At 55.4% G+C, this 10,085-nt stretch overlaps 1 protein-coding gene across 2 annotated transcripts in view; it reads left to right on the forward strand.

Moving 5' to 3' along the window:
• Positions 1–6,265: 6,265 nt before the first annotated feature.
• The window catches only part of NAGS (N-acetylglutamate synthase), a 6,455-nt gene continuing 2,635 nt past the window's right edge, over positions 6,266–10,085 (forward strand). The window contains exons 1-6 of one of the 2 annotated variants that reach the window (XR_001138090.1): positions 6,266–6,668; positions 7,168–7,442; positions 7,558–7,771; positions 8,085–8,265; positions 8,836–9,007; positions 9,106–9,474. Coding sequence is in view for 1 of the 2 variants with exons in the window: in XM_012659089.1 (XP_012514543.1) it covers positions 6,279–6,668; positions 7,168–7,442; positions 7,558–7,771; positions 8,085–8,265; positions 8,836–9,007; positions 9,106–9,288 (1,415 nt within the window). In the remaining variant the exon portion in view is untranslated. The remainder of the gene's footprint in view (positions 6,669–7,167; positions 7,443–7,557; positions 7,772–8,084; positions 8,266–8,835; positions 9,008–9,105; positions 9,475–10,085) is intronic. The other variant, XM_012659089.1, reaches the window with a different exon arrangement.

Here is a 10,085-nt window from a genome sequence, read left to right on the forward strand (position 1 = left end):
GACCTCTCTCCTGAGCTTCATGCCCCTTTTCCAATTGTCTGCTGGGAAGCTCCACCTGTGCGCTTGAAAGCACCTTCCCTCCGCTAGTCTAAAACCAGCCTCCTAGGAACTCTGTAATAACGGTAACGCCTACTTCATGGAGTTATTGTGAGAATTAAATAAGTTAATATATGTTGCACGCTCAGAACAGAGCCTAGGGAAAGTTGCTACTATTAATTTCAGGACAATAGCTCTTCCTAAGTAACCCCAATCCCCAGAGATTGTAAACTGAGGTAAGATCCTTCCTATCATAGGGTTATGGGCAAATTCTTTCTTCTCTCTTTTCTTATCCTCTCCTCCCCGCCTTCCTACTCCTCCCCCTCCTTCTTCTTTCTCTCTCTCTCCCATCCCCCTCGTGTTTGTTTGTTTGTTTGTTTTCCTAATCATCTCAATGAGAAGGTCTCTATCAGGTGCTAACCTGTCTTTCCTCTCTCTTACACAGCTGAAAATCTCTTCCTTTCAATCCCCAAGGCAGCCAGAAAGAAGCAGGGAGTAGGGAGACCCCTGCTGGACAAGAGGCTCATGGAACACTAGGAATTGAATTTTTTTTTTTTTTTTTTTTTTTTTGAGACGGAGTCTCCCTCCATGGCCCTGGGTAGAGTGCAGTGGTGTCATTGTAGCTCACAGCACCTTCACTCCTGGGCTCAAGTGATCCTCCTGCCTCAGCCTCCCAAGTAGCTGGAACTACAGGCACACACCACCATGCCCAGATAATTTTTTCTATTTTTAGTTGCCCAGCTAATTTTTTTTTTTTTCTATTTTTTAGTAGAGACAGGGGTCTCCTCTTGTTCAGGTTTCTCTGGAACTCCTGAGCTCAAGCCATCCTCCCGCCTCAGCCTTCCAGAGTGCTGGGATTACAGGTGTGAGCCACTGTGCCCAGTCTCGAATATCCTTTGTGTTCAAATTCCCCTGATTATCTAATTTTTTTATAGCTTGTTTGAATCAGAATCCAAATGAGGATTAAAAGAGACTTCTAAAATACACCTTTTATGTCCATCCTTCCTTTTCCTACTCTCTTCATTGCAATTTACTTATTGAAGAAATCAGGTTGCTTGTCCTATAAATTTTCCCACAGTCTGAATTTTGCCAACTGCGTGCCATGAAGAACTTTACCTCTTCACTACACTGCAAGGAGATTAAGTTTTATTCCCTTTCCCCACTTTGCAGGTGAGAATCCTGAGGCTCAGAGAAGGTAAATGCCTTGTCCAAACATCTGCAGCCCAGGAGGTGGCAGAGCCCAGGTCTCCTGTCTTCCAGCCAGGACAAATAAGACTGCATTCTGAAAGCACCTAGTTCAGAGCCTGGCACATAGTATTAATACATACTATAGATTCGGGGTCCTGAGAAAACAGGAAACTGAGTTTCCATCACCTGAGACGGGGAAGATGTGAGCAAAGTAGGCTTGGCCACGAGGTGGGGAAAGGAGCTCTGATTTACACATACTGAATGGATGACATCTACCCTGTGTCTATTACAGACCCAAGGGGTTGAGTAGGTAGTTAGAGACACAAATCTGGGGTTCAGAAGAAAGGTCTGGGCTGAAAGTCAAAAAGTAGGAACCATCAGCTTGCAGATGGTATTTAAGTCATAAAGCTAGAAAGGCCCCAGGGAGTGAGAGAGGAGGGAAGAAGCCCAAGGCCCCAGCCCTGGTTCCCCAAGGGTAAGAGACCAGGGAAAGGAGGAGGGACAGGCAGGGGTGTGAGAAAGAGCAGCCGGCAAGGGAGGAGGAACGAATGGTGGAGGGGGTCCCGGAAGCTGAGCAAAGAGAGGCTCTGGAGGAGGAGGGAGGGGGCAAAGGTTGCCAATAAATAGGTCCAGGGGGAGAAAGGCTGAGAATTGACGCTTAGATTTAGCAAGACAGTGGTTATCAGTGACCTTGACAAGAGTAGTTTTGGTGGGGGTGGGAGTGACAGCCTGAGCGAATCGGGTCTAACAGGCAACAGGACCGAGGATCTGGAGGCAGCAACTTTGTCAGCTATTTCCTGGAACTTCAAAGCTAAAAGGAGCAAAGACATGGGGCAGCAGGCGTTGACCAGGGAGCGGAGTCAGGGTGGAGGCCGGAGGTTCGTTACGATGGAGAATAACTGCCCGTGTGTTCTGATGGGAATCTTGATCGTGGAAGAGCAGAGGGGAGACTCGGAGCAATGCCCAGGGGAAGGGAGGGGATGGGGCCAAGCACCTGGGCAGGGACAGCATTAGATGGGCGCGTGGCTCTGCAGCTACACAATGGGTGGAGAGAGAGACGTGGGTGCAGGAACTTTCTGAGAGCTTCTCTTTTCTCAATGAGGCTTGAAGCTAAGAGTGATGGGAAGGAGGTGCCATGGGGTTGAGGAGAGAAGGGAAGAAATGGTTGTTTGAGAGAGGGAATAAATGGCTTCAGCCTGGCAGCACACACCAAGGCTTTGTGGTTTGTGATTGTAAATTTAAAGTGAGACCAACCAGGTGCAGTAGCTCACACCTGTAATCCCAGTGACTTGGGAGGCTGAGGCTGGAGGATCGCGTGAGGCCAGGAGTTTGAGACCAGCCTGGGCAACATAGTGAGACCCCATCGCTACCAAAAAAAAGAAATAGTGAGACCAGGCATCAAGGTTGTGCATCTTTCTCCAGCCATCACCCGTGTTCAGCTGCATGATGCAAGCACAGAATAGATGGAGGGTGGATTTAACCAGGGTTTCTGTCACATGAGTGTGACAAAGCCAGAGGGCTGCCCTGCATCTGCCTTTGGCTGGACCTGGATGTATCTGTGTGTCTTTGTAGATAAGGGCAGATGGTGCTCTCAGGAGAGCTCTGTGCCTCTCTGGGTGTGTTTAAGTGTCCTATAGTTGTCAATGACTACAATTGGGGTATATTTTTGTGTTTTCAGTATCTTCCCATGTCTACATGTGTGCTCCTACGTATGATGCAGTCGCTGAGAGAGCTTCTGTGAACGTGTACAATTCTATATGCAAACATGTCAGAGTGGATCTGTGTCTCTGTGCACCTGTGTGTCTATACATGTACCTCTCTATGTGCAGATGTGTGTCTGTGTGATTGAATGGTATAGCTCTCCATGTTTCTCTATACGCTTGTGTGTCTGCATACATGTGTATCCGTGCATCTCAGTGGATGGTACGGGTCTCTATATTTGCGTACTGTGTGTATCTGTGTGCTTGTCTCCCCTCAGGTGCTGTGATGTGGGAGTGTCAGATGTCAACCCTAGCCCCTCGCCCAGCCCAGATTCCTGTTACCTCCATGCCCCACTGTGCTGACCTGCAGCCAAGAACGGTTGTATGGGAGGCAAAGCCTTGGCCTTCAAACCAGCTTCTGTGCTGAGGGCTGAGGACCCCTCTGCAGGGAGGTTTTTGGAGGGGTTGGAAGCCCGTGTCTTTGCCCCCAGCATCTCCAAGACCCAAGGCCTGGTGAGAAGCTGGGACCCTGACTCTGGGCACATTGACAACAGGGTCTGCTCTACAAAAACAAAACAAAGCAAAAACTGCCAGTTTTGGAGAAGGAGGAAGAACATTTGTGCTGGAACCACAGACCAACAATGACCCCGTGGGCCTTCAATTCAGAGGGGCAGGGGCAGGGGCAGGTGGGATGTTGACCTCACACACCCACATTCATCTCCTCCAGTAAGAAGGGCCAATTCCCCCACTAGAGGCTGGCCCTCCCCCAGGGAGAGGCAGTGGGGACACAGTGGCCCCAGGTCAATGGGTCTTGAGTTAATCATCTACTCAGGGTATCCCTGGGTCCCATTGGCTGCCTGGGGACACGGCCCTCTGGGATGAAGCCCAAAGGAGTCTGATTCATCTTCCCAGCCAGCCCCTGCCCCATGGGCTCAGGGGACATGGGCTGATGCAGTCGGCATCTACTGAAATGGCTGGTCCCTCAGGAAGCTCCCAGTCTGAGGAAGGAGACACCAGCCCTGCCCTCAGGGAGTTCCACCCTGAGACAAAGAGGACAAGGAGACAGAAGAGAAGAGGGGCCAGGGAGGGTGATGGAGCTCAGACAGACAGCCAGGAAGGGGAGGCACATTTGAGACTGCGGCTCTGAGGGTGAAGAGGAGTTTGGAGAGGAAAACTATCATGCCCCCAGGGGCTGGGACCACCTCCTCTGGTGGATTCCGAGAAGTGTGGTTGGGGGGCGGGCAGTAAAGAGGGAAGAGGCCCTGAGGTGGCCTCACAGGGAAGGGGAGGTGCAGACCTTACATGCCATTGCATCATGCCTCACTTCCTGCCTTGGAGCCCAAGATTTCTAAATAGGAAGATGAAAAAGCCAATGAGTTGGTCACAAGGTCAGCTCCCTTCTCCAGAGTCTCCTGCCTGGGACAGTGTGTGCCTGTGTTGGTGGGAGAGATCTCGGGAAGGGCCTGGCACACTTGCCCAGCATCCTCTGGAATACTCAGGAGAGAGGCTCTCCATTTAGAGCCCAGGAGTCCTGACTCCCAGTATGGAGGGCACAAAACCCCACACAAGGAAGGAAAGAGCAGGAGGTGGGAACTTGGAATGCCTAGGGTCTGGTCATGACACTGAGAAGCTGTGTGACCTTGGCCACGTCGCCTCCCCTCCATGACAGTAGAGGGCCCTATTTCCTCCTCTATAACAACAGTGTCGGACTGGATCGCAGTGTTCCTGAGCGCAGGATGTGCACAACTGACAGCGCGCGGACGTGCTTTCAGGCAGCACGTAACACGCTTTTAGGTAACATTGAATCACATCCTGTGAAAGTTTTCAAGTCTTTCAAATCTTTTCCAAATCTTGCTTAAGAGCATCAATCTGGAGCCGATCTGGGACCAGGTGCAGCGGCTCACACCTGTAATCCTAGCACTTTGGGGAGGATTACTTGAGCTCAGGAGTTCGAGACCAACCTGAGCAAAAGTGAGACTCCCATATCTACTAAAAATAGGAAAGAGTATCTGGGTGTGGCGGCTTGCACCTGTAGTCCCAGCTACTCAGGAGGCTGAGGCAGGATGGAGGTTGCAGTGAGCTATGATGGCGCCACTGTACTCTAGCTCAGATGACAGGGCAAGACCCTGTCTTGAAGAAAAAAAAAAGAGCATGGATCTGGAGCAGAACAGCTTTGCTTCCAAGACCAGCTCCACTGCTTGTGACCTGAGTGACCTTGGCCCTCACATATTTCTGTGCTTCAATTTTCTCACCTGTAAAAGGGGGGTAATAATAATACCTGTCCTGGAGTCACTGCGAGGATTAAATGAGTTACTGTTTGTGAAGCCCTGTGCACACTGCCTGCCATTCCGCACGTGTCCGCTGTTATTCTACCAAAAAGGCAGCCTCACGTGGTGCTGAGGTATCTAAACTTCCATGTTAGGCGAGAGCAGCAGGCAACACTATCCAGCTGCAATTTAATAACATTGTTTTGTTCTCACTTGATTCTTAGGGCCTTCTCTTGTTTATGGCAAGTGATTCTAGCCTTCTAGTTATACACGTATCTAGTGTTGATACACGTAAACTTTAAGTTTAAAAAGTTTAAAGAAAAGCCTTAATACTAATGAGTGTTTTGAAGATAAGACAAAATTCCTCAAGGTAAACAGGGCATCGCTAGCCGTAATCCCATAAGCCTGTAGTCCCAGCCACTCAGAGACTGAGGAGTGAGAATTGCTTGAGGCCAGCTTGGACAACTTAGCAAGACCTCATCTCTAAAAAAATAAAAACAAAAAATAAATGAAAAAAAACAAAACTTCTCGACGTGGTACCCAGTGGCTGGAATTTGGCAAACCCTGGTAACCTCAAGATCATTCCAATCTTCTTTGAGCTCAGATAACAGTATGGACGCACCCACGCTCTCCAGCAAGGCCCGCACCCCTCCACCCTCCTTACTCTTACCCCACCAGTCCTTCCAGCGCCTCTCTGAGTCCTGTGCTAACTGCCACCTGCTCTCCCTTCCTGCCCTAATCAGAGTCCGCCTTAATCATCCAAGACTCTTCAGACTCCCAAAGCCAACCCTGAGTCGGCTGAGCTCTTCCTGGAACTTCTTGCCTTGGCAGCAGATTAAAGACGCCCCGCCACCCTTAATCTCAGCCTCATGACCCTAGATAGTGGGATTAGTCCCTCCGGGGGCGGGGATCCTGGAGGCTCCGCCCCCTGACCTGTGGCCTGACCCTCCTCAAACGCACCCTGGTTAGACCCCGCCCCGCCCCACCCCGCCTGATCCAGCCCCGCCCCGTCGCAAGTTAAGAGCCCCCCAGTGTCAGACGCTCCAGACAGGCTGCCACGCTTGGGGGGGCAAGTGGGTTGGTTGTCATGGCGACGGCGCGGGTGGCCGCTGCCCTTCGGGCCACGGCTGTGGGCAGGAGGCTGCGCGGCCCCCGAGGCACTGGGGGCGCCCGGGGGCTGAGCGGCAGCGCGCAGCGGCGGGCGGCTGGGGGAGCCAGCCCGGGGCGCCAGCTCAGCACCGCCTGGGCGCATGCCCGGCCCCCGCGGGAGGAGGCCGAGGAGCTGTCGGGGGCTCCAACTCCTGCACCCCCGGTGGTCTCTGAGTCCCCTGAGCCTCCGGCTGGTCGCTCACTGCTGCAGCGGGACATCCAGGCCTTCCTGAACCAGTGCGGGGCCAGCCCCGGGGAGGCGCGCCACTGGCTCATGCAGTTCCAGACCTGTTACCACTCCGCGGACAAGCCCTTCGCCGTCATCGAGGTGAGCTGAGCTCGGCATCGGTCTGTCACAGCAAGGGGATGGGGGCGACATGTCGTCAGGCGTGGCAGTACAGCCTGCAGACTCTGCGCAGAGGAACACGGAAGGGGCGCGGAGGAACCCAGACCAGTGCCAGGGATGGGCGAGGTCGTGCGCTCCCCCAGAAGCCTCTCACCCAGCCCGAGTGAGCTTGGAGATCGTACCCCACCATGGGCGCAGTTAGGGGTTCAGATGGACCTGGACAGGAGCTGCTTGCATTACCCCTGCCCCCAAGGTGCCCCAGAGTCCAAGGTCGAAGGGAGGAGTGGAGGGAGTAATGTGAGATAAGGGAGTAGCAAGACCCAACCGGGCAAAGGGCGGAGCAGGTGGGCACTCGTGACCAGAAGTGGGGCCTAATAGCTTCCTGGGCAGCGTGGGGTTACCTAGGGGACCTGAGGGCCAGGCTGTAGGAGATAGAGGCTCCGGGCAGTGTCGTGCCCCCTGAACGCTCACTCCTCCACAGGTAGACGAGGAGGTGTTCAAGTGCCAGCAGGCCGTATCCAGCCTGGCCTTCGCCCTGGCCTTCCTGCAGCGCATGGACATGAAGCCACTGGTGGTCCTGGGGCTGCCCGCCCCCACGGCGCCCTCAGGCTGTCTTTCCTTCTGGGAGGCCAAGGCGCAGCTCGCCCAGAGCTGTAAGGTGCTGGTGGACGCGCTGCGGCACAACGCCGCCACTGCTGTGCCTTTTTTTGGCGGCGGGTCGGTGCTGGGCGCTGCCGAGCCAGCACCCCATGCCAGGTTAGCGACGGTCCTGCCCGCCCCTGCGCATCCTCAGAGCGCGTTACTTCGGCCGGTCCCGCCTAGTGCGGCGGGCCTGTAGGGGGCCCTCTCGAGCACCATGTCTGGCCCACAGCTACGGCGGCATCGTCTCAGTGGAGACCGACCTGCTGCAGTGGTGCCTGGAGTCGGGCAGCATCCCCATCCTGTGCCCCATCGGAGAGACCGCCGCGCGCCGCTCTGTGCTTCTCGACTCGCTGGAGGTGACCGCGTCGTTGGCCAAGGCGCTGCGGCCCACCAAAACCATCTTCCTTAATAACACAGGCGGCCTGCGCGACAGCAGTCAGAAGGTGCGCCCCTCCTTTTGTGCACCCCACCTCGCGACTCCGGGCCTGGCTGAGCGCCCTCTCTTGCGCCCCTTGTACGCCCCCGGCCGGGCCGCAGAGTCCCTCGTAAGCCGGGTGGGCAGGAAAGCAGAATGGAGTGCCTGGAAGGGGTTCGGGCCCCGGTGCTCAGATCTGAGCCCTGCCTGGCGGAGGACTGAGGGAGGATATAAGGGCAAAGGGGTCAGAGAGGAGAGATTGGCGGGGCAGGTCTGGGAGTCAGGGGAGCGATTGGTGGCCGGCAGTGGGCCGGAGGCTCACCCCCTCGCTCTGGACGCAGGTCCTGAGTAATGTGAACCTGCCCGCCGACCTGGACCTGGTGACCAACGCTGACTGGCTGAGCACCAAAGAACGGCAGCAGATCCGGCTCATCGTGGACGTGCTCAGCCGCCTGCCCCACCACTCCTCGGCCGTCATCACTGCCTCCAGCACGCTGCTCACCGAGCTCTTCAGCAACAGGGGTGCGGACGCGGGCGGGCGGGTGGCGCCTGTGTCCCGGGGGTGTCACCGGGGTGAGCAGGAGTAGCGGCTTCCCCACCAGCCCGGAAGCCGTAGGGGGACAGCACAGCAATGGCTTCCTGCTCCTGCCCAAACCTGGGAGAGGTGACAGAGGAGTAGACCCAGCGTACTGGGATGCAACTTGGGTGGAACTAAGGAGAGTGGGCAGGAGGAATTGTAAATGGGCGGGGCTTGTAGGGGCGGGACCAAGCGGGCTAGACTAGACTGGGGAGGTGGGCGGGATTTGGGCGGGACCAGGGCAGGGGGGGTAGACTTTAGGGAGAGAGGCGGGATTAAGGGAAGTAGGTGGGACTACGGGCGATGGGCGGAGCTTGGGTAAAGCATCTCCTTGAGTGAGAATCCCAAATGCATGCAGACCACAGGATCGCTCCATTGCAGAGGTCTCCCACAGAGGGACATCGGCCCACCAGCCTCTACCTTACCTGCAGCCCCCACCGGGCTGCGTGACCGAGGAGTGGGTGGAGGCGGACTGTCGGCCTTAACGAGCCCCTCCCGCTTCCTCTCTCCTGCAGGGTCCGGAACCCTGTTCAAGAACGCAGAGCGGATGCTGCGAGTGCGCAACCTGGACAGCCTGGACCAGGGCCGTCTCGTTACCCTGGTCAACGCCAGCTTCGGCAAGAAGCTCCGGGACGACTACCTGGCCTCGCTGCGCCCGCGGCTGCACTGCATCTACGTCTCTGAGGGGTGAGCCTGCGGGCCCCAGAGGGCAGAGACCGAGGGACACAGTCAGGCAACTTCGGGACAAAGAGAGGTCCCAGCCTGCCTCTCTCCTGATGCGCCAGGTACAACGCGGCGGCCATTCTGACCATGGAGCCCGTACTGGGGGGCACCCCGTACCTGGACAAATTCGTGGTGAGCTCCAGCCGCCAGGGCCAAGGCTCCGGCCAGATGCTGTGGGAGTGCCTGCGGCAGGACCTGCAGACGCTTTTCTGGCGCTCCCGGGTCACCAACCCAATCAATCCGTGGTAGGTCCCGCCCCTCCCAGCTCTGGGCTGGCCCCGCCCTCCTTCTTGTCTCCAGCCTTGGCCAACCTGGCTCCTGGGTTCACCAGCCAAGACCACCTCTCTTCCCCTGGGAAAGGCCCGCCCAGTGTCGCCCAGTGACATTCCCCAGGAGGCCAACCACGCAGGGAGTCGGAGATTTCCCTAGAGGTAGACCACACCTAACCCTGTTTTCCTTAAAGCGAGGGGCACCTCCTAAGCCTCACACTACCTAACCCTTCAGGCTCTATTCCAGGCCCAATAGCCAAGCTCCTGACCCCAGGCCCACTGTACCTCCCCTGGAACACCCGCTCTTCTCCTTCTTTCAGCAGCTAACCCCTCATCCCTTACTACCCTGCCTGTGGGCACTAAGAAGTGAACAAGAACCCTCCCTCTGCTGCACAGCCAAGGCAGTGTGGACAGAGCAAGGAACGTCCTTACTCTGACCTTCCTAGCTCTGTGACCCCGGCAAGTTACCTAACTTCTCTGAGCCTTACCTGCTTCTATGAAATAACAATACCAGACTCAGGCCCCTGCTGTGAGGATAAAATGAGATAATAAACAACAGGTCCTAGCTGGGTATATAGCATGTCATAGGTCCTTAATAAATGTTTTTTTTTTGTTTTTTTTTTTTTGAAGCAGTCCTTTTTTCTTGCCGGGGCCAGGGTGAGGGTCGGGGGGTCTCCTCAAGCTCTTACTTGAAAGATCTTTGTTTAATATGCTGGCTACGAGCGCTATCTCATGGGTGTTTTAATTTAAATTTTATTACTAGTAAGGCTGAA

This window comes from Propithecus coquereli, unplaced genomic scaffold (assembly GCF_000956105.1).
Source record: "Propithecus coquereli isolate 6110/MARCELLA unplaced genomic scaffold, Pcoq_1.0 Scaffold598, whole genome shotgun sequence".
Classification (NCBI taxonomy): domain Eukaryota; kingdom Metazoa; phylum Chordata; class Mammalia; order Primates; family Indriidae; genus Propithecus; species Propithecus coquereli.